This window comes from Plecotus auritus (genome assembly GCF_963455305.1).
Source record: "Plecotus auritus genome assembly, chromosome: 3".
In the NCBI taxonomy this organism is placed as follows: domain Eukaryota; kingdom Metazoa; phylum Chordata; class Mammalia; order Chiroptera; family Vespertilionidae; genus Plecotus; species Plecotus auritus.
In genome coordinates this window covers 39,853,369-39,878,214 of record NC_137772.1, presented here as the reverse complement: position 1 = coordinate 39,878,214, position 24,846 = coordinate 39,853,369, and the positions used below count along the sequence as shown (strand labels likewise).

General features: G+C 40.1%; 1 protein-coding gene across 3 annotated transcripts in view; it reads left to right on the top strand.

Moving 5' to 3' along the window:
* TPP2 (tripeptidyl peptidase 2) overlaps window positions 1-24,846 on the top strand; it is a 101,811-nt gene that overhangs the window by 23,095 nt on the left and 53,870 nt on the right. For all 3 annotated transcript variants that reach the window (XR_013960078.1, XM_080659121.1, XM_080659122.1), the window contains exons 5-9: window positions 2,594-2,718; window positions 14,158-14,321; window positions 17,826-17,980; window positions 18,826-18,902; window positions 23,038-23,165. Coding sequence is in view for 2 of the 3 variants with exons in the window: in XM_080659121.1 (XP_080515247.1) it covers window positions 2,594-2,718; window positions 14,158-14,321; window positions 17,826-17,980; window positions 18,826-18,902; window positions 23,038-23,165 (649 nt within the window). In the remaining variant the exon portion in view is untranslated. The remainder of the gene's footprint in view (window positions 1-2,593; window positions 2,719-14,157; window positions 14,322-17,825; window positions 17,981-18,825; window positions 18,903-23,037; window positions 23,166-24,846) is intronic.

Here is a 24,846-nt window from a genome sequence, read left to right as displayed (position 1 = left end):
ATTCTTTTTTATTGCTGAGTAATTGTTCATTGTATATATCTGTCACATCTTTTTTATCCAGTTACCTATTGATGGATACTTAATTTGCTTTCATATCTTGGCTGTTGTAAATAATGCTGCAATGAACATAGGAGTGTAGATATCTTTTTGAATTATTGTTTTCATTTACTCTGTATAAATGCTCAGAAGTGGAATTTCTGGATCATATTGTAAATCTATTTCTACAATATTTTTTGAGGAATCTCCATATTTTTTATTTTTTATTATTTTTATAGATTTCTGGAAGGGAGAGGGAGAGCTAGAAACATCAGTGATGATAGAGAATTGTCAATCAGCTGCCTCCTGCATGTCCCCCACTGGGGATTGAGCCTGAAACCTGGGCATGGGCCCTGACTAGGAATTGAACTGTGACCTTCTGGTTTATAGGTTGACGCTCAACCACCGAGCCACACCAGCCTGGCTCTCATTGTGGTTTTGAGTTGCATTTTCTTGATGATTAGTGATGTTGAGCATATTTTTGAGGCAGAATAATAAGAAGCTGGGAAAATTCATTCGCAAGTGAAATGGGAAAACTGAGACAGGTGGCTGATTCAAACTGGCCCATCCAGCACCCTGACTCACCTGCCTCCTTATCCCTTGCATGACCACTCCCTAAGCATTAGCCCTCAGGAAACTGAGATTCTGGTGAGCATCAGAAAATCTTAGGAACAAAGCCTCACGTCTATTGACCACAGAGACAGAGTTTTGGTCAAACTAGAGACAACAGCCCCATTGGTGTTGCTAAGTGATTAGAGCATCGGTCCAGGCACTGAAGGGTCTTGGGTTTGATTCCCAGTCAGTGGCAGGTACCTGGTTCGTGGGTTCGATCCCTCACCCTCGTTAGGGCATGTATGGAGGCAACCAATAGAAATGTCTCTCACATCGATGTTTCTCTCTCTCTCTCTCTCTCTCTCTCTCTCTCTCTCTCTCTCTCTCTCCCCCCCCCCTCCCCTCCCTCCATCCCTTCCATTCTCTCTCTCTCAAAAAAAAAAATAATAATAAATAAATGGAAAAAATATCCTGGGTGAGGATTAACAGCACCAATAAAAAACCTAGATGTAACATCTAGGTCTCATTGTTCCAGCACCAGACCCAGAGAAGCAGCAAAAACCAGATGAAGCAATGACATGACTAGCATCAAAATCAGATAAAATGATCAATGACACCACTACCTTAATCTCAACCTGTCAGCAGAGACCACAACCCTGGTCCTATCCTATTTTGAACATTCTTGTGCAATTTTTTATTTTGTGGGAGAGGAAGTCATTCGTGGTTGTACCAATTTATGTTACCACAAGAAGTATATGAGAGTTCCTGTTGTTCTACATCCTTAATTAGCCAGTAGTTTTTATAAAGTTAATTTACAAAATAAAAATAATATATTTATTATATAGAAAATATTTGCTAGTTGCAGAGACTTTTGGACAACACAGGTATATAAAATAGCAAGTGTGGAAGCCTCTAAAATGCCACCCTCCAGGGATGGTAACAAAACTCTATCTTTATCCTTCTAAAGTTTTCTTTTAATGCATGTGTGTACCTTTTCTTAATAAAAATGGAATCAAATGAGTGGTTCTTAACCATGGCTGCATATTAGAATCATATGAAGAGCTTCAAAACTGCCAGTGCTTGTGCCTGGAGACGAAATACAGCAACACTTTGCAGGGAGGCAGACATTTTTAAAAGCTCCCCATGAGCTTTAATTAGAATGCAGGCTGGGGTTGAGAACCACTGGCCTGTGTAGCTCTCTGTACACATTTATTTATATTTACTTAATCTTTGTACAGCATCCTTTTCATAACAGCTGTATAATTTTGTTAGATCACTATTTGTCCTAATTCAGCCTCTTATTACGCAGATTAAATGAGCATTTCAAGTGCTAACTTAAGATTTTTGGAATTAATGAAAATTAAATTTTTATTCACTAGAACCATTCAGGTGAATGTAGAGCAGTCTAATGTAGTATGTAGTTTAAAAATACTTAGGTTGAAGCATATGAAATTCTCATTTTGTAGATCAAAATGGTTAAATAGCTTATATGTACATGATAATGTATATAGTATTTACTTAATGTAGTGTATTCTAAAAGAGATAAGACAGTTCATGGTTTCTATTACTGGATTCTTAAAAAACAGATTTTAAATGGAAACAGTCCCAATATAAAAATCTAAAAGTTGATAGATAACCTATATATAGCAATTTTATAATTACTTTTGAAAATGAGTATTGTAGATAAAGGATATGTAACCAAAACATGTTTTGGCCAAATTACATCAACAACATAAAACATAGTGTCTTTCTCAAAGTGGGTGGAGTGAGTGAGTGAATGAAAGATTGAGTAAAAGAAGTATTATTTTTTAAATGTTTAATATATTAATTGATGCCTGCATCATTAAATTGAACTACAAGTTGCATAGATATAAAAAACAAAATTTCTTAAAATTTTCCAGGGTAAAATAACTACTGTTAGGTCACAGTGTCTTTGGTTATATATTAATACAACTTTTCAAGAGTACGAAATATACTAATATTAATGTATTTTCCCATTGATTAGGTAAATAAACTAATCAAAGAGGAACTTCAAAGTCAAGTGGAATTGCTAAATTCTTTTGAGAAAAAATATAGTGATCCTGGCCCTGTATATGACTGCTTGGTATGGCACGATGGTGAAGTCTGGAGGTAAACTTAATGTATTTTACTAGAGGCCCGGTGCACGGATTCACGCACTGGTGGGGTCCCTAGGCATGGCCTGCGGGGATTGGGCTGAAACTGGCAGTGCAACACTGCCTGCTGTTACTGCCTGCTGTTCCTGCCTGCCACTCCTGCTCATCCTGGCCCCGCTGCGCCTGCCATGGACTCGTGATGGGAGAGGCTTGTGCCGCCGCAGCTGCACTAGCCAGCCATGAGCCCTGCATCTGGTGCCCATTGGTCAGCTGAGTGGTGCACACTGACCACCAGGGAGCACACTGTGGGAGCACACTGACCACCAGGGGGCAGCTCCTGTGTTGAGCGCCTGCCCCCTGGTGGTCATTGCGTGTCATAGCGACTGGTCATTCTGGTCACTTGGGTCACTCCAGTCACTTAGGTTTTTATATACTAGTATATAAATAGCTCTTCACGTCAAAATTATTTTTTGTCTACTCTGAAGGACATTAAACCCTCAAAACTGCCAGAGATTTGGTTTATTATGACATTAATCTTATTAAGCAAAACTATTTGAAAGCCAAATTAGCTTTTGGGTAGTTTTGGATAAGCCTTTTGAACTTCTTAGTACTTTAGATACTAGACCTGACTCTTGTGTTTAAAGTTTATTTCACTAACCAGATAGTAATCAGTAACCAGATTTTATCAGTTTAATCATTGATACATGTAAAAGTGTCCCTGATTGAAGCTGGGCAATTTGGAAAGTAACTGCAAGAGAATATTGCAAAGCATCTACTTTGGAAAAGGGAGGAAAGTTGAATGAAGATATCTAAATTGGGACAAGGTAGCTAAGTTGAAGTGAGGCATTATAATGTGGGTGGTATGATACAGATTTCATTCTCTAAGACGGAAGCTAGGAACATCTCTAAGCCTGTTTTCTCATCTGTTAATTGAGATAATACTACTTTCCTAGAGGATTTTATAAAAGTTAATTTTGTTGTTTCTAGACACAGTATGCACTCAATAAATGTAAGCTTTTGCTGCTGTTACTAATAATAGTAATATTGATGATTTATACCAAGTTACCTATCCTACACATTTTCAGGTTTTTTTTCTTAGTAGAACTTATACACTGCAGATATATTTCTTGGAGTTGGTAGTATGACTTCTTGAAAACTATCTGCGTGGAAATAGGAATGTGTTCTTAATACAGATATATAGGCATATGCGTGTTTTAGGGTACCAGCAGTAAGCCAGGGGCTTTCCTTAAAACTCCTTATTTTTGTTTCTTTTGCTTTGGATAGAATTATATTTTAATTTTTTTAAACCCCTAAAACTTGAAATCTAATATAGTTTTACAGTTTGAGTCCCTGTTCATATGCAGAGAGTCATTTCCCAAGGTACAGGACAAGATATGATGACTTGATTACTTTTTTCAGATTGTTTACTTTACAATGTACCCTTCTTAAAGGAGGTATTTCCTCCTATGGATGTCAGTTCTACCTCATCTCTGACAATGGGTATAAATTTTTAATTGAATGAGAAATTTGTGCTCCATTTGAATTTTTCATTCATATGATATTAAATATTAATGTAGTTTTTGCATGTATTTAGTTATGTTGTATATGTGTATATACATGTAAGTGTACACACATTTGTGGACATTTTTTTTCTACAAAGCTATGCAGAAAGCTTTGATCGTAGTGATTGTAATATAAAAAGTGTTCAAAGATACGGTTTAGCAAAATTTGGTATATCCACTACATGGTGTAACATGAGACAGTCATTTCTAGTGATAAGGCTTAGGTGAGTTTTATTGTGGGAGAGGAGGCAAGGTTAAATGTGTGGAAAATACTAGATACAAAACTGAGTATATGTGGGGAAAAGGTACTACAAAAGGACTGAAAGAAATACTATAATATTAGTAGGGATTGCATAGTGGGGCAATAGTGGTTTCAATTACAGTATTTTCCACACATGACTGAGAACTGCAGGCTACTTTGTCCTCAGAGAAAAGAATTTAGGATCACGAGGTCCAGGGTGCCAGTATGTTTCCAGAAGGTTTACTTGGTTGTTAAGGCAGTTGACAGAGTAAGTGATAAATTGTAACAGGTTGTTGACAGTATTCTAAGACACCTTTAGAATTTTTCTGTTGGAAATGACATTTAATCAAACATTAAATGAAATGCAATCTGAAATCACTAGAGTAACATTTTAGACAATATTATGAGTGAGAAGTGTAGCAGAATTATGCTTCAGGTGCTACTGGGAATACCTTTTTTTAAAGCATCATAATATATTATTTAGGGCTTTAATTTCCCCACCTCATTTCAGAGTTAGATCCAGAATTTTTTTTTGGAGAATCTTAAAAACTCCACATTACCTAAGGCGAACTTTAGGCACAGCCATTTCTGAGGGAGAGTAAAGTAACCTTAAATATCATGTGTTTGTTTTGTTTTTGTTTCACAAAGAATGTCAAGTCTAACCTCCCCCTGCCACATTTCCAGTAATTGTTAAACCCACATCTCTGCACTTAGTAGATAACCTAATATAACTATTAAGTATTTGTCAGGAGGTATGGTGTCAAACTCACTATCTCCTTATGGAGCAAAAAACTGGTTGAGAGAAATAATATGTGTTCATAGAGGATTGCATAAAGGAAAGAACATTTATTTGTTTCTTTTTAGTAGTTTTTTATTTTGCTGTCTCAGGTTTTTTGTTTTGTTTTGGGATTCTTTTTTTTTTTAGATTTGAAGAAAGCTGTGGATTTTTTCCATAGAAAATTAAACAAATGTATTCAAAATGTTTAGGAATTTATAAGCCCCAAATCCCTAATTTTTTTCCATGAACCTCATTTTCTTATTCCCTTTCTCTGTATTCTGACAACTGTTCCTTGAATTAAGCCAACCAGACCTTCAGAAAGTTATAAACTTGCACCACATTTATGTTTCGCCCCCAGAGGAGTTATTATTGAAGTCACTAATATTTGTTTAATTTGATAGCATGTTTGAATTGTTGAGTCACTTTATATTGATGGTGGTTATAAGAAACTGATCTGTGACATGCATCACTGTATTTACTGTGATAATTTTTTAAATCATTTTTTATTTTCCAATTACAGTTGACATACAATATTATAATAGTTTCAGGTGTATAACTGAATCAAGATTGGGCATTATATAACATACTAAGTGATCATCCTGATAAATCTTGTACCCATCTGACACACATTATTAGAACACTAGAGGCCTGGTGCATGAAAATTCATGCCCTGGAGGAGGGGGTGTCCCTCAGCCCGGCCTGCCTTCTCTCATAGTCCGGGAGCCCTCAGGGGTGGGAGGCAACCCGGCGATCAGGGGAAGGCAACACCCCCATCACACCTCTGCTGCTGCCACTGCCGGCTCGGCTGGCCCTGGATACCTGAGCCCTGGGCAGCCCTAGGTGGCTGGGCAGCTGCCATCCAAGGCTTCCGGGCTGGCCCTGGGGGGCTGAGGGGACTGGGGGACTCGAGGCAGGCCTTGCTGCGTGCCTGCCACCCCGGCGGGGCTGAGAGGACTGGGTGCCGCCATGTTTGAGGGCATGGCAGTCAAGTAGCATATTCCCTCCTTATTGGCTGTGGGCGCCAACATCTTTGTGACGGCATGAGGGTCAATTAGCATATTCCCTCTTTATTAGGATTGTTGACTACATTTCCTATACTGTACTTTACATCCCTGTGACTTCTGTAACTTCCAATTTGTACTTCCCAACCCCTTCACCTTTTTCAACCATTCCCATTCGCAACCATCAAAATGTCTCCGTATCTGTGAGTCTGTTTCTGTTCTGTTTATTTTGTTTTTTTAGATTCAATTTTTATCTTTTCTTTTTCTTTTTAAAGAAGACCCTTTAACATTTGATGTATTACTGGTTTGATGAACTTCTTAGCTTTTTTTCTTATCTGCAAATCTTTTATCTGTCCTTCCATTCAAAATGATAGCTTTGCTGGGTAGAGTAATCTTGGTTGTAGGTCCTGGCTTTTTGTCACTGAATATTTCTTGCCAATCCCTTCTGGTCTACAAAATTTCTATTGAGAAATCAGCTTACAGTCTTATGGGTGCTTCCTTATAGGTAACTAATTACTTTTCTCGTGCAGCTTTTAACATTCTCTCTTTGTCTTTATCTTTGGCATTTTAATTATGATGTGTCTTGATGTGGGTCACTTTGGGTTCATCTTACTGGGACTCTCTGCACTTCCTGGATTTGTATGCCTTTTCCTTTACCATGTTAGGGAAATTTTTCTGTCATTATTTTTCAAATAGGTTTTCAGTGTCTTCCTTTATCTCTCTTTCTTTTTCTTCTGGCACCCCTATGATTCAAATGTTGGTATACTTGAAGTTATCCCAGAGGCTCCTTACAATATCCTAAATTGGTTTAATTCATTTTTCTTTTGCTGTTGTGCCTGGGTGTTTTTTTACTTTCTTATTTTCCAAATCACTCATTTGATTCTCAGCTTCATCTACTCTACTGTTGATTCCCTATAAATTCTTCATTTCAGTTAATGTATCTTTCGTTTCTGACTTTCTTTTTTATGGTTTCTATGTCCTTATTTTATGTTGTTGAAGTTCTCACTAAGTTCAGCTACTCTTTCCCGGAGTTCATTGAGCATCCTTATAATTAGTGTTTTGAACTCTGCGTCTAATAGATTGCTTGTCTCCATTTTGTTTAGTTCTTTTTCTGGGGTTTTATCCTACTTGTTGTCTGGTGCACGGATTTGTGCACATTGAAAGGAAATTAATTAGAAGAAACGTTAGCAAACAGTGCCCCAGCAACAACATAACTCATGGCCGAAGATGGAATCATGCAGCCCTGCGAGGAATCGGGCACCCTCTTCTCTGGTTCTGGGGTGTGTCACCTGAGAACTGCTGCTGCCAAGTCACTGCAGCTCGGCAGTAAACCAAATTTGGGGCCGACAGTGTCCTAGCAACAACGTATCCCATGGCCGAAGGTGGAATCGCGCAGCCCTGCGAGGAATCGGGCTCCCTCCTCTCTGGTTCTGGGGTGTGTCACCCGAGAACCAACGCTGCCAAGTCACCAGAGCTTGGCAGCTTCTGCGTTGAGCGTTTGCCCCTGGTGGTCAGTGTGCGTCATATGTACTGGCCAGTCGGATGGTTGTTGGTCACTTAGCCTTTTATATATAGAGATTTTTTCATTTGGGACGTGTTTCTTTGTCTCTTCATTTTGGCAGTCTCCCTTTTTTTGTTTCTATGTATTAGATAGAGCTGCTGGTAGGATGGCTTAATGTAGTGTCCTGTAGGGTTCAGTGCCACAGCCTCCCCGTTCACCTGATCTGGGCACTCCAGGTGTACCCCCCCTTCAAATCCCCTGTTTGGGCTGTGTACACCTTTTATAGTTGAACCTTGATTGCTGTGGGCACCTTATGGGAGGGATTTACTCCCAAGCCAATCAGCTGCAAGAACTGGTTGCAACCAGCATGGTGGATCAACTGTGTAGGGGCCCACCCCACAGAGTAGGACTTCAGCAGGGCTCTGGTGTCCTCTGAATCTGCCCCTTGAGTGTGTGCTTGTGGAGGTGGTTGGATGGTGCTTTTGTATGGCCTGAAGCTATCCACTGGGTACACTGACTCTGGGGCCTCCTGGGAGGTGCAGGCCAAGTCAGCCACTGCCTGTCTTCTACCCAGGGCCAGCTGGCATGAGCTATAAACAATCTGCAGGTGGCTGCTACTTGTGCTTGGCTTGGAGGTGCAGAGGCCAAGTTGTGAACCAAAGCCAGCTGCCATTAGTGCCAGGCCTGGGGCCATTTAGTGAGCACATGTGGCACACCCACGAGATTCTGCTTGTTTGAAAGATTTTAGGAAAATCTGAAGCATGATCTAAGACAGGTCATTCTTATGGAAAATGCATTGGAAACAGCTAGGTGGGCCTGCTATTTGGGTGGAATGGAGTCTCGGGGAATAACCAGGGTGGGGTGAATGGTGTTAGCCATGTTGATGGAGACTCAGATATGGTGCCTACCTGCCAGTTCTCGGGGGAGGGGGTCATCAAAGGAACAATGGCCTTTGCCAGCACTTTTGCCTGTGAGAAAGCCGTCACCCCAGCTCTTGCCCTGATGCCAGACAATTTAGTTCCCATGTGTCCCATATGTCCTTGGTGTCTTTTGAGTTGCTTCTCCAGCACTGAAACTCAGGGTGAGTGTCAGTAAGTTTGTGTGCTGGCTCTTTAAAGAAACATCTAGGACTCTAGCCTCCCTCCATTTCATTCAGCAACAATCCCTGCTGAGCTTTACAGCCAGAAATTATGGGGACTTCTCTTCCTAGCACTGAACTCTGGGCTGGGGGGCTGGTGGAGGGCTGGGACATCCCCTTACCTCCCCACCCCCAATCCTCAGGGTGTTCTCTGTAGCTGAGGTAGCCCTCCTGATTTTTATCCACCATATGTGGGTGTGGGACCAGCTCATTCTCATCTGCTCCCCTCCAACCATTCTCCATGTGGCTTCTTTATATCCTTAGTTGTAGGACTTGTGTTCAGCCAGATTACAGACAGTTCTGAATGACAGTTCTGTAGTTTAGTTGTAATTTTGCTATGGTTGTGAGAGGATGCCAGAACCCCATTTACCTACACTACCACCTTGACTGCCCTTGCTGTGAGAATGTTGTTAAAAGTGTTGATTCATCCGTTATTTCATCATTTGGCAAATACTTGAGTAGCTTAATTGAGTAGGTGGACTCTCTAGAACAGGGGTGGGCAAACTTTTTGACTCGAGGGCCACAATGGGTTCTTAAACTGGACCGGAGGGCCAGAACAAAAGCATAGATGGAGTGTTTGTGTGAACTAATATAAATTCAAAGTAGCCGAAACCGGTTTGGCTCAGTGGATAGAGCGTCGGCCTGCGGACTGAAGGGTCCCGGGTTCGATTCCGGTCAAGGGCATGTACCTTGGTTGCGGGCACATCCCCAGTGGGAGGTGTGCAGGAAGCAGCTGATCGATGTTTCTCTCTCATCGATGTTTCTAGCTCTCTATCCCTCTCCCTTCCTCTCTGTAAAATATCAATAAAATATATTTAAAAAAAAAAATTCAAAGTAAAGGAGCGGAGGGGAGAGCAAGAGAACCCTCCACTCTTTCAGCTCCGCGGGCCCGATAGAACAGCCGAACGGGCCGGATCCGGCCCACGGGCCGTAGTTTGCCCACAGCTGCTCTAGAAGCTACTCCATGGACCCTAGACGCTGTGGAATCAAGTATTGGGGTCATCTGAACCCATCTAGGAATCATCAAGAAAGGTTTCATTGAAGGATTACCAAAAGTTAGCTAAGCAAAGAGGGTAGGAAAGGGAGGGGGGTGAAGGTTAGAGGGGGAAGATTCAGAGGACCACAAGGAGCTGGTAGAAATTTATAGCACGTTATAGGCTGCGCGAAAGAAAGGGAAGGCTTAGAGATGACTTCCAGGAGGGATCCTAACCATCTATTTTGGAACCAAAAGTGCTGCTCTGTCTTGCAAATACTGAGGGTTTGATGGCATACATTTTACCTTTCAACCTCAGTCCTGCCTTCATTTGACATGCTACTTATTTTCTCTTTTCCTAATTTTTCTCATAAGTGTTCAATCTTATATATGTTGCTATATTGTATTTCTTTTTTTGAAATGTTGTAAATCATTTTGGCTACACATTGATTGAAGTCTATATATAAACACAAACTGATAGTTTTAGAGATCCTTCTTTCCAAATTGTTGTAGTTTGTTCATAGAATATACATGCTTTAGTATTTATAATAAACTAGTGGCCCGGTGCATGAATTCGTGCACATTGAAAGGAAATTAATTTGAAGAAATATTTTAATATAGCTATTCGCCCTTTCTCTATAATAGAAGTGTCAACCAAATTCACGATCGACAATGACAGATCGAAACACACGGGTGCGATTGGTGCCAGCGAGAGCTTTATATGTATAGTGCATGCATGAGTCAACTTAGCCTTTTAGAAATATAGAATAAACTTGCTTAATTAGACCTGCTTTCTGATGTAGCTAAACTTTTTCCAGCCCAGTGAAGCACCCCAACTTCTCTTTCAGGTAATTGTCAGCAACACAGCAGTAAATATTAACATGAAGCAGATTATTATTGTAGATCACACAGGGAGAACAAAGGGTAAAATATTTAACTGCAGCAGTGTTTGACTATATTCTGTGCAGTGAGAAAACCTGAAGTCATTTTCCAGGTCCACTATTTCTTACTTCTTTTCAGTCAGGTCAAGTTTCTAAACTTTCTAAATCTCCATTTTCCCGCTAATGAAAAGAAAATAGGATTCCACTAAGTCTCGTATCTACCTACTCCAGGACTTCTGTGATTAAATGAAATGAGGCACGGCAAAACACTTCACAGACATTTGGTTAAAGTGTGAAATGTTTGCACCTGGCTACAAAGCAAGTCATGTTCCTGGGCTGAAGAAACTGCAAGGAGGCTAGGCATCGCTAGGGAGAGGAAGCTGGGATGGGCTGGGCTGGGCTGTGGGCTGCATATTGGGCCATGAGGTCTCGGCAGTGTTGGCTGCATTTGGTGGGGTGTTGCTGCAGGGTGGTGGTGGAGCCTGTGTCCCATTTGGGGGAAGGTGAGTGTTGGTTTGTCAGCACCAGGTCCGTGGTGCCGGCCAGTGCATGTCATGGCAGCTCCTGCATTCAGCATCTGCCCCCTGGTGGTCAGTGTGTGTCATACCGGTCGGATGGTAGGAGGGACACTTAGCATATTAGCCTTTTATATATATACTAGAGGCCCGGTGCATGAAATTCATGCATTGGCGGGGCGGGTCCCTCAGTCCAGCCTGCACCCTCTCCAATCTGGGACTGTGAGAGGGATGTCCGACTGCCCATTAAGGCCCAATCCCAGTGGGTCAACTTAGCCTTTTAGATACATAGAATAAACTTGCTTAATTAGACCTGCACAATCCAGGACTGGTGGCTCCCAACTGCTCGCCTGCCTGCTTTCCTGATTGCCCCTAACCACTTCTGCCTGCCAGCCTGATCACCCCCTAACCCAGGGGTGGGCAAACTTTTTGACTCGAGGGCCACAATGGGTTCTTAAACTGGACCAGAGGGCCGGAACAAAAGCATGGATGGAGTGTTTGTGTGAACTAATATAAATTCAAAGTAAAGGAGCGGAGGGGAGAGCAAGAGAACCAGATAGAACAGCAGGATCTGGCCCGCGGGCCGTAGTTTGCCCACGGCTGCCCTAACCACTCCCCTGCCAGCCTGATTGATGCCTAGCTGCCCTCTCCTGCAGGCCTGGTCACCCCTGACTGCCCTCCCCTGCAGGCCTGGTCACTCCTAACTGCCCTCCCCTGCAGGCCTGGTCACCCCAAACTTCCCTCTTCTGCTGGCCTGGTCACTCCTAACTGCCCTCCCCTGCAGGCTTGATCGCCCCCAACTGCCCTCCCTTGCAGGCCCGGTCCCTCCCAACTGCCCTCCCCTGCTGGCCATCTTGTGGTGGCCATCTTTGACCACATGGGGGCAGCCATCTGTGTGTTGGAGTGATGGTCAATCTGCATATTACTCTTATTAGATAGAATAGAGGCCTGGTGCACGGGTGGGAGCCAGCTGGTTTGCCCTGAAGGGTGTCCCGGATCAGGGTGGGGGTTTCCTTGGGGTGTGGGGCGGCCTGGGCGAGGGGCCTGTGGTGGTTTGCAGGCCAGCCACGCCCCCTGGCAACCCAAGCGGAGGCCCTGGTATCTGGGATTTATTTATCTTCTACAATTGGAACTTTGTAGCCTGGAGCGGAGCCAAGCCTTCTGCTCGCTCCGTGGCGGCAACCATTTCTGTTGGGATTTATTTATCTTGTATAATTGAAACTTTGTAGCCTTAAGTGGAGGCCAAGGCAGGCCAAGGCTGCAGAAGCTTGGCTTCTTCCATCACTGGGGGTAACCCTAGCCTCCTGCTTTCTCCAGCTCCGTGGCTGCCACCATTTTTGTTGGGATTTATTTATCTTCTATAATTGAAACTTTGTAGCTTGGAGTGGAGGCCTGGGCCCTCCAGGGTGTGCGGAAAGCTTGGCTTCCTCCATCGCCGGGGGCAACACTAGCCTCCTGCTCTCTCCAGCTCCGTGGCTGCCGCCATTTTTGTTGGGATTTATTTATCTTCTATAATTTAAACTTTGTAGCCTGGAGTGGAGGCCTGGGCCAGCCATGGTGTGTGGAAAGCTTGGCTTCCTCCATCGCCGGGGAAACCCAAGCCTCCCTCCTTCTCTCTCCATGTCTGCAGCCATCTTGGTTGGGTTAATTTGCATACTCCTGATTGGCTTGTGGGCGTGGCTTGTGGGTGTAACGGAGTGATGGTTAATTTGCATATTACTTTTTTATTAGATAGGACTAGAGGCCCAGTGCATGAAAATTTGTGCATGTGGCAGGGGTGGATCTCAGCCCAGCCAGCCCCCTCTCACAGTCCAGGAGCCCTCAGGGTAGTGGGCGGCAAACTGCAGTTCTGTTGACTAATGAGTTTGCCGACCACTGCCTTAGGGAAAAACACTTAAAACATTTTAATAATGTACTAATGTCTTTAACCTGAAGTCAAAACTTCTGGGTGAGGGTAATGCCTTACAGCAGTGGTCGGCAAACTCATTAGTCAACAGAGCGGCAAACCATGGCTCATGAGCCTCATGTGGCTTGCGAGCTGCAGTTTGCCGACCACTGCCTCGGGATATCCCACCGTGGGGGCCTAAGCTGCAGTCTGGCCTCCCTCTGCAGGAGGCGACCGTGTCAATCAGGTGAAGGTGCTGCCCCATCACCCCGCTGCTGCTGCCATTGATGGCTGCTGGCCTTCTTCAGCCCTTGCAGCCGCTGCAGCTTTGTACGGAAAACGTCTGGTCTATCTGATCTAATTAGCATATTATCCTTTTATTAGTATAGATAGATGGCCTTTATACAATTAAAAAGATAAACTGGGAAAAGAGCAGATAGGTGGACAACCATAAAACTATGTAGAAAATGCTTTTTGTAAAATATGTTTGCCTAAGGTTGTTACAACTGTGGGATGGTGGCTCGATAATAGTTCTTGCTTAAGGAGCCTGTATACACAATTGGGTCCAGCAGCCAGTTCTAGAAGAAGCAGGAAGTAAGGCCTAGGCTATATGTCAAAATCATCCTAAACTATTCTAAAGCTCTAGGCCAGTGGTCGGCCAACTGCGGCTCGCGAGCCACATGCGGCTTGCGAGCCACGGTTTGCTGCTCTGTTGACTAATGAATTTGCCGACCACTACTCTAGGCTAAGCTTTGGTCTAATTTCTTAAGTGGGATGTAAGGCTTTCTGCCTGGAATTTTGTGATGCTATCTTACCTAATCTTTGCTGATGACTATGGAGAAATCTAAACCAGGCAGTTACTGTTTGCTGTGGTTGAAACAGATAGGGTAGTAAGAATATGCCTGAGAAACAATATTATGTAATTTTGGGGAAGGTAAGACAATAGATTTCATTATCTCTTCTATATTCTGAATTAACAGAGCCTGCATTGATTCGAATGAAGACGGGGACTTGAGTAAATCTACTGTATTAAGAAACTACAAGGAAGCCCAAGAATATAGCTCTTTTGGCACAGCTGAGATGTTGAATTACTCCGTTAATATATATGATGATGGAAACCTGCTCTCTATTGTGACCAGTGGAGGTATTCTGTTTCAAATATGCTAATTAGAGTTAAATTTACAAAGTGCAAGAGGATAAATTTCTGTAGCCAAAAGCAGCCTCATAGAGAATTTAATTTAGAGATTCCAACTGAAGAACTAGGTCTGGAATAATAGATGTAATTTGGTTCCTTGGCAAGATGTTGTTCCTTAAAATCATAGTCATGTAGGATCCCTTCCAAGAATATAAACATGGTCCAACCACAAAAAAAAAAAATCCTTCAGCATAATTCATCTAAAGAACAGTAATTTCACTTCCAAATATTAACCTGAGAGAAATTCAAACTGTTTTTGAAATGACACACAAGATCTTTTTACCTAATTGTTTGTACTCTCAGGTGAAACAGTCAAAATACCCATCAACAAAAGAATACTTTTTAAAAAAATTGTGTATTCATACTGTGGAATATTATACAGCAATCAAAACAAATTTATATATACCTATATCTCATACATAAATTTTAAATATATTAATGATAAAACGTGTAAAATATGCCAGATACTACACAGTGTTTATGGATATGTATGTATATATCGTAACAATATAGATGGTAAGAAGATGCACACCATCTTCTGGATAGTGGTTACTCCTGGTGAAGGAGCAAGGGGAATGAGGTCAAGAAGACTTCCATTATTTTTTTTTAATTTAAATTTTATTTTTTAACTACAGTTTACATTTACTATTTTGCATTATTTTCAGGTACACAATGTAGATTAGACAATCATATACTTTCCAAAGTATGAAAGACAACTCTTTATCACCCCGTTCCCCAACTTAATACACAGCTGAATAGCTAAAGCATAATATATACTCTGTGTGTGTGTGTAATTTGATAAGTTTTGATAGATGCATACTCCCAGGAAACCATCACCACAATCAAGATATTGAACATTTCCATCACACCCACAGTTTGCTTGTCTTCCTGTGTAATCCAGCCCTGTCTCCACCCACAACCCCAGGTAGCCACAAAACTATCACTCTAGATTAGTTTACATTTTCTAGAATTTTATGTAAGTGGAATAAAAATAAGTTTTTTGGGTTTTGTGTTGTTGTTGTTTTTTGTTTTTTTTTTTTTGCCAGCCTTATTTCAGAGTAATTGTTTGAACTTTATTTATTTATTTATTTTTCAATATATTTTATTGATATTTTACAGAGAGGTAGGGAGAGGGATAGAGAGCTAGAAACATCGATGAGTGAGAAACATCGATCAGTTGCCTCCTGCACACCTCCCACCGGGGATGTGCCCGCAACCAAGGTACATGCCCTTGACCAGAATCGAACCCAGGACCCTTCAGTCCGCAGGCCGACGCTCTATCCACTGAGCCAAACCGGTTTCGGCAGTTTGAAATTTATTTATATTATGATTATAAATAGCTTATTCCTTATTTATGAGTAGTATTTCATGATGTGAATACATCATGGTTTGTTTATCCATTCACCTTCTGGTGGACATTTGCATTGTTTCAACATTTGTGTACAAGTCTCTGTGTGGAAATACATTTTTGTTTAACTTGGAATGATATTTAAGAGAACTGGTTAGTTACAGTAGGCATATATTTAACTTAAGAAACTCCCAGGCTGTTTTCCTCAGGGGCTGTACCCTCTGCATTCCACCAGCAGAACATGAGTGCTCCAGAAGCTCCACATTCTTGTCCACACACAGTTTGGCCAGTAAAACTTAATTTTAGCCATTCTAACTGATAGGTGGTGGTGGTGGCAAAGTTTTTTGGGGGGGTTGGTTGGAGAGATTACACTAAAATCCAACTTTCCTATTTTTTATTTTTGTTTTGTTAATCCTCACCTGATGGTATTTTTCCCATTGATTGATTTTTTAAGAGAGAGTGGAAGGGAGGGATGGAGAGGGAGGGAGAAAGAGAGAAACATCAGTGTAAGAGAGACACATCTATTGGTTGCCTCTGTCATGCGCCCCAACAGGGGCTGGGCATCGGACCTGCAACCCAGGTACATGCCCTTGACAGGGAATTAAACCCACGATCCTTTGGTACACAGGGGGAGTGGACACTAACCATTGATTACACTGGCCAGGGCTCCAGCTTTTCTGTTTTTATTGGAAAAAATAAGACAGGAAGAATTGGTAATATTGGATCCATATTCTTACATAACAACAGTTGTCTGGAGTAGAGGAATCTCAGCATAGCAGCAGACCCAGTTGGAAGAGTCTTATTCTCTCATTTCTCCTGGAGCTCCAACTATTCCAGTGTCACTCAAACATTAAGGCCCAATGCCAGTTGTAATTTATCATTATGTTTGTGTTACTGTTTATCTGACAGTAGTATGACATTTCTCTCTACCCATGTCTTTTAAAAAACTTTTCAATTAAAAAAAAGGCTCAATTTTTTTGTTTGTGTTTACTTCATTGGTTTATGACATATTTAGAGAAAAGTATACAAATCACAAATTGTATATGCATTGAATTATCATAGATGAACACGCTGTCTAGCCACCACCAAGTCAAGAAATAAAAACATTAGCAAGGCTCCCATTATGTCTCTTCTCCCTCCCAAAGTTAACTATCGTCCTTATTTCTATTAGCACATTAGATTGAACCATCTGGTATTGTTGTTTTATGGATCAGAAATGATTAAATAGTGGTAATTGCACATGGTTCAATGTTATTACGGTGATATTTCCATTTATATATGTGGATTATTCATTATATACCCTTTTGTGTGTGACTTTAAATCAGCCCTATTTTTGTGTGCCTCATCCCATAGTGTATAAAAGTAGTTCATATTTATTGCTATATAATATTCAGTTCTGTAAATACACCATGTATTCATGTAAGTTTTTTAATTTTATAAGCAATGCTGCCATGAACAATTTTGCATTTGTCTTTTACTGTGCACACATTTCTGTTGAGTACATAGCTAGAGGTGGAATTGCTAAGTCATAGGGTATGCCTGTGTGCAGCTTTCCAAAATGCTAGTCTATTCTTCCACTAGCATTGTGTGAGTGCACATCCCCATCCATGGTTGCTGTTGACAGTCAGCCTTACAGTTTAGCCATTCTGAAAGGTATGTGGCTTTGATATGTATTTCTCAGACTAATGAAGTTGAACATATTTTCATATTTATGAGTCATTTGGATTTCTCTTTTGTGAAATGCTTTTTAAGTGTTTCACCCATTTTTCTTTCACATTTCTTCTTTTCCTTTGCATTTGAAAGGTTATATTCTGGATATAAGTTTTTTGTCAATTATATATATTGCAAATACTTCCTCATCCTTGTGAATTGCACTTTTGCTCTCAATGAACACAGGGTAGTAGAATAGTGTATGGAATTCAAAGAGTTTTCATTTTTTTTGTGAATTACTGATAAGAAAATTAAGGGAATAATATATTATTAAATATTAAGGTGAGGGTATATTCTTATTCAATTATTTTTATCATGATTAATATAAAAATTGGATGGTTAAAACTTTGAATCTGTGAGAGTATTTTGTCATGTTCCCCTCTTTTTGCCTCTAGGAGCTCATGGAACTCATGTAGCTAGTATAGCTGCTGGGCATTTTCCAGAAGAACCTGAACGGAATGGTGTGGCTCCTGGTGCCCAAATTCTTTCAATCAAGATTGGTGATACAAGACTGAGCACAATGGAAACAGGCACAGGCCTTATAAGAGCTGTGAGTTTTTTTGAGGTGTTGATTTAGAAAATTAGTAATTGATGATCTGGGATATTTTTAGGTTTATAAAGTGCTTACCAAGAGTATTTTTCAGTTATTTTGTTAAAATTATTAGGATAAAGTTTCTTGGAAAATATAAAAATATTATTTACATTATACTTCTCATTTCTAGTAAATCTCCTAACAGGCTATTTTGAGGTACTTTAAAACAACAAAAAAGGCCTCTTTACCAGCTTACTCCATCAGCCTAAGAAGAATTTAACTAATACTCTACATTTTATTTTAATATAAATTATATTTTAATTTTGGTAAGAACCATTCCATTTTCTCTTCCTCTCCCCTATTGCAATCTGCAAATGCTAGTTTTGTTTTGTGTGTGGGTTTTTGTTTGTTTTTTATAATTTTTTTAAATGCCTACCTAGGGACATGCTTTTACTGATTTTGGGGAGAGAGAGAGAGAGAGAGAGAGAGAGAGAAAACCATTGATGTAAGAGAGAAACATTGATTGGTTGCCTCCTTACAGATCCCGATTGGATATCAAACCCGAAACCTAGGTATGTGCCCTGACCGGGAATTGAACCCACAAACTTTTGGTGTACGGGACTATGTACCAATTGAGCCTCACTGGCCAAGTCTCTAGTTTTGTTTTTTATAGATATTTACTATATGCTGTCTCCCCCTACCTTTTTTAAAGTTTATTAACCATATGCTTAGAAGTAACGTATATTTGGATTTAAATTAGAATACGATTGATTAAGAAACTGTGGGATTCTATGCCTTTATTTTACTGGCATGTCTGTTTCTGTACATTGCTTCCTAAATTAGATTTTTCATCTTTTTAATAGGTGATAGAAGTTATAAACCATAAGTGTGATCTTGTCAACTATAGCTATGGAGAAGCAACTCACTGGCCAAATTCTGGGTGAGTGTTCTTTGTATCCTGTTACCCATAGGAACTTAGCAGAATAAGAGTATGAAATGCTTTTCATAACTGGGTTGAAAATTACAGTTGAAAAAAGCAGTCACTCTAGTTAGATGACAACTATGTCTCCTAGATCTGGCCCTCATTCCCATGGTCGTATTCTTGATATTCTTATTTCCTCCTACCCAGGGATATCCCACATCCCATCTATCACTAGAATTCCTCATCCATAAGCACCCTGAACTCTTCCAGGTGTAATTACCTGACCAAACTCCATATTGTGGAAACCCTGACATTCCCTTCAGTGATCCCATACCTGCACTGCCAGACTTTTCAGGAGAAACACATTGACAACCCACTTTAGGTTTAAGACCAGGGATATGAGATTGTTCACACAGCATTGTCTGATCACATTGCATTTACCCTTTCCCTCCCATATGACCATTTTACACCTCTTCTCAAAGACGTTCAGTGACCTTCCCTCTTTCCTGAGTAAAGTTCTCCCCTCTTCTTTTCCCAGAGAGAATAAAAGCACTCAGCAAGGGACTCTGTGCCCTTCCTGACCTTCTCTGACCCCACCTTCTCTGTCTTCCCTGTTGTGTAATGAAAGAAGTGCTAGGATCAAGTCACTCAAGCCTCTAAGATCTGTATCACATTTCCTCTCTCCTTTACTGCATTATTATACAGATATGCTCTGGAGTCGTCAGCCTTAAAACAGACACAAAACCTCTTCATTTCATACTGCTTTCACTCAGTTACCTGGGAAAAGTTAGTGTGTATGTTCACATTCTAAGTCTCTTCCCAACCCTTCCTCCCTGTGTCATCAGTGTCTTCCTGCTGCCAAATCCAGTGGTTTAGTCTTGACCTCATGCTACCTTACCTTTTTTCTTCATAGTAATAACTTTGACATTACCTTACTTAGAGTATTATCTTACTCATCATTTTCTCCCTCGCACCACTAGGCCATTCATACATACGTATCATTCAGTGTCTGAGGCTCTTTAATAAAATCTTGCCAAAGTTCAAATTTTACCAAGCCCAGACCCTGTAGTTTGCTGTTATCAAATAACTTACTGTTTCCAGAAAATTAGTACTACACATCCTTTTCTTGTCCTTTTAACAAGTACCCTGTCATCCTCAGACTTTTTATTTGTGAATGCAATCTTGACCCTTCTTTTTGCTTCAATATCTTATTTACCTAAGTGTATTTCTTTCCCTCCTTCTTTGATATTCACCCGTTTAAAGTCATTTCCCCTGAAATCCTTTTGTACTTTGGAGTGTTCTTAGCCCTATACCTTTGTTATATTGACTCCATTTCTTCATGGCCTAACTTCATCTCTTTTAATTAATACCAGTAAATTTTTCTTGTTTGCTATCAAGCTCTAACCAGATTTCTTATATTTTAAATCTTTCTTTTAAGTTCTCCCTAGTGCTTTATTTCCCCTTCACTTTTGTCACTAATTACAAATATATCTAGGAATTCCCCAGGAGTTGTTTCTGAATATGTTACTTTAAGTGGAATGGGAGTGAAATCACCAATTGCCCCACTACGGCTAATCATTCAGTGTCCTTTTGTAGTTTTCCCCATATATATACAATTTTGTATCTAGCATTTTTCCACATTTAACCTGGCCTCATAACTGCTTCCCAAGTCAAATCTAACTAGGCTGCATCACCTGGAATGACTGTATCATGTTCCACCAATGGTGGATGGCACCAAAAGTTACTTAACCACTCATTTGAACAATATTTTGGTATTATAGATACTTTTGGAATAGAGGCTAGGCATTTATTGTTTAAGAATGTCCCGATCTCCATTTCACCTAAGAACAGGAACAGGACGGATGCCCACTTTCACCACTCCTGTTTGACATGGTACTGGAAGTACTAGCCATAGTGATTAGACAAGAAGAAGAAATAAAAGGCATCCAAATTGGAAAAGAAGTAAAACTTAATATTATTTGCAGATGACATGATATTATACATAGAAAACCCTGAAGACTCCATCAAAAAATTATACTTAGTAAATGAATTTGGCAAAGTAGCAGGATACAAAATTAATACCCAGAAATCTATGGCATTTTTATACAATAGTGAGCTTACTGAAAGAGAGATTAAAAAAACAATCCCATTTACCATTGCACCAAAAAAATTAAGATACCTAGGAATAAACTTAAGTAAGAAGGTAAAAGACCTCTACTTGAAAAATTAGAGGACGTTGAAAAACGACATAGTGGAAGACATAAACAAATGGAAGAATATACCGTGTTCATGGATTGGTAGAATCAACATCATTAAAATGTCCATACTACCCAAAACAATCTATAGATTCAATGCACTCCCCATTAAAATACCAGCAGCATATTTCACAGGTAAGCTCTCCAAAATTTCATCTGGAATAAAAAAAAGACCCAGAAGAGCTGCAGCAATCCTGAGAAAGAAGAACAAAGTAGGAGGGATCTCAATACCAGATATCAAGCTATTTTCCAAAGCCACTGTTCTCAAAACTGCCTGATACTGGCAAAAGAACAGACATATAGACCAATGGAACAGAACAGAGAACCCAGAAATAGACCCAAGCCATTATGCTCAATTAATATTTGACAAAGGAGGCAAGAGCATACAATGGAGTCAAGACAGTATCTTCAATAAATGGTGTTGGGAAAATTAGACAGATACATGCGAAAAAATGAAACTAAACCACCAACTTACATCATACACAAAAATAAACTCAAAATGGATAAAAGACTTAAATGTAAGAGGGGAAACCGTAAAAATCTTAGTGGAATCCACAGGCAGCAAAATATCGGACATATGTCGTAGCAGTATCTTTACCGATACTGCTCCTAGGGCAATGGAAACTAAGGAGAAAATAAATAAATGGGACTACATCAAAATAAAAAGCTTTTGCACAGCAAAAGAAACCAACAAAACAACAAGAAAGCCCATGCATGGGAGAATATATTTGCCAATGTTATTTCCAGTAAGGGTTTAATCTCCAAAAATTTACAGGGAACTCATACAACTTAACAAAAGGAAGATAAACAATCAAAAAATGGGCAATAGACCTAAATAGACACTTTTCAAAAGAGGACATACAGAAGGCCAAGAGACATATGAAAACATGCTCAAAGTAATCATCTGAGAGATGTAAATCAAAACGACAATGTGGTACCATCTTACTCCTGTTTGAATGGCTATCATCAACAAAGCAACGAATGACAAGTGCTGGAGAGGATGTGGAGAAAAAAGAAACCCTCGTGCACTGCTGGTGGGAATGCAGACTGGTGCAGCCACTGTGGAGAACAGTATGGAGTTTACTCAAAAAACTAAAAAAGGAACCCACATTTGACCCAGTGATCCCACTTCTAGGAATATATCCCAAGAAATCAAAAATACAGTCAGAAAAGCTATATGCACCCCTATTTTCATAGCAGCGCAGTTTACAATAGCTAAGATTTGAAAACAGCCTAAGTGCCCATCAGCAGATGAGTGGATTAGAAAACTGTGGTACATCTACACAATGGAATACTACGCTACTGTAAAAAAGAAGGAATTCTTACCATTTGCAACAGCATGGATGGAACTGAAGAGCATTATGCGAAGCGAAATAAGCCAGTCAGAGGAAGATAAATATCACATGATCTCATTTGTGGAATATAATGAAAACAAACTGATGAACAAAAATAGATCCAGAGACAGAGAAGCATCAAACCGACCATCAAACCTCAGAGGGAACAGGGGGAGTTGCAGGGGAGAGGGTAGAGATCAACCAAAGGAGTTTTATGCATGCATATAAGCATAACCAATGGACACAGACACTAGGGGCGTGAGGGAATGTGCTCAGGGGCATGGTGGGGAGTGGCTGAGGTAAGGCCAATGGGGGGAAAAGGAGACATGTAATACTTTAATCAATAAAGGAAAAATAAAAGAATGTCCGTATCTGAGTGATTCTAATGCACATTTCCTTATATATGGCCATTGTTTTAGTTCTATTACTTGGAATCATATTTTAGTCTTTTTTTTTATATATTTCTAAACCATATTTGCAGATATTTTCACATAATAATAATAAAGATTTTGAAAAAGTGGGACAATTTTTTATTTTCAAAGGAATTCTCTCTCTCTCTTTCAGGAGAATTTGTGAAGTCATTAATGAAGCAGTGTGGAAGCATAATATAATTTATATTTCCAGTGCTGGAAACAATGGTCCATGTCTTTCTACAGTTGGTTGTCCCGGTGGAACTACATCAAGTGTAATAGGTGAGTTTCCTGTTTTAGAAATGGACTTGTTAAAAATCAGCAAACAAAAAACACCTCAGTTATTCCAATGTTAATTGGATCTCTTCTATGCAAGACACCATAAACCTTAAATACAACCTCGGGAAACTGAAATTTTGTAGTGGTCTGCTGATCTGGAATTGCCTCAGAAGTAGGCTGGAATAAGAGGTGAATGGAGGTATAGATAAAGTGGTATTACAAAAGTGCAGCCACTTTTGATTTGAGAATTTAGGTAAGGGTATTTGGAAGAATTATGGGAATAAGGATTTCATTCGGTAGAAATGATCAAGGAAAGGGCTTTCCACACTAAGTGAAAAATGTAAAGACACTTTTTAAAAGTATATATATTTTTATTGATTTCAGAAAGAGGATGGGAGAGGGAGAGAGAAACATCAGTGTTGAGAGAGAATCATTGATTGTCTCCTACACTCCCCACACTGGGGATCGAGCCCACAGCCCAGGCATATGGCATGACCAGGAATCTAACCATGACCTCCTGGTTCAACTACTGAGCCACGCTGGCCAAGCCACTTGCTTTACTTTTTATTTATAGTGTACAACTAATTTCATAGTATAATTTTCTCCTTTCATTTCTCTTAGAACATGCAGAAAGAACCAGATGTAGAAGAAGGAAGCTCTATTAATGAGAAACACAGTTGAAACACATTTGTTCCATGAATGTGGCTTTTTTTCCAATTTTTGATCTTTAGATATGCTGCAGTGTTGTCTGTTTCACTGTAATCTAATGGAAAAAATGCCTATCAACAAGAGCTATGGGAAATCAAAATTAGTTACAGTCATAGTATGAAAATAAGACAGCTGTCATATAGTACAGTAGCTGCTAACTTATGCAGAAAAACCCACAAAATATAAAACCCACACCCTGTTCTTTTTAAATATGTAGCATGAATGAGAAGGATGAATTGAAAGAAATGATGCCTAAAATTTATTTGTTAAGGCTTCTGCTTTTTGAAATTTGTGATCTGATATATGATTATAAAAACTATTGGGTCCCAGATACTTTTTCTGGTGTATATATCAATAATTGCATAGGTACATGCATATTATAGCTGTTACTAGTATGTATATATAATATTTGGGTATCAAAGCTTCAAAATTGCTCCTTTTAAAAAAATTTTTGTCTTAAAATAAGTGATCTTACAAATATAAGATAAATATGACATACTTTTATTTATAGCTACTACAGTTTAAGTTATATTTTATTTTATGTAATTTCAAACCTCTTGCTTAAGTATTCTGTTAAATCATGTGTTAAGATGACAGGGCCTACCAGTGATACATACATTGTATACTTCAATTATCTAGATACTAGAGGCCCTGTGCATGAAATTTGTACACTGGCGGGGGTTCCTTCAACCCAGCCTGCACCCTCTCACAGTCCAGGACCCCTCAGGGGATGTGGATCGGGCCTAAGCTGGCAGTTGGACATCCCTCTCGCCATCCAGGATCCCTCGCTCCTTACACCCCACCTGCTTGCTCCTTACCACTCAGTTCGCTACTCCTTAGCAGCAGGCTCCTTACCGCTTGGCTCCTTACCACTCGGTTCGCTACTCCTTAGCGGAGGTTACCACCACTGTTGCTGCGCTCACCAACCATGAGCCCGGCTTCTGGATGAGCGGCGCTCGGGGAGCACATTGACCAC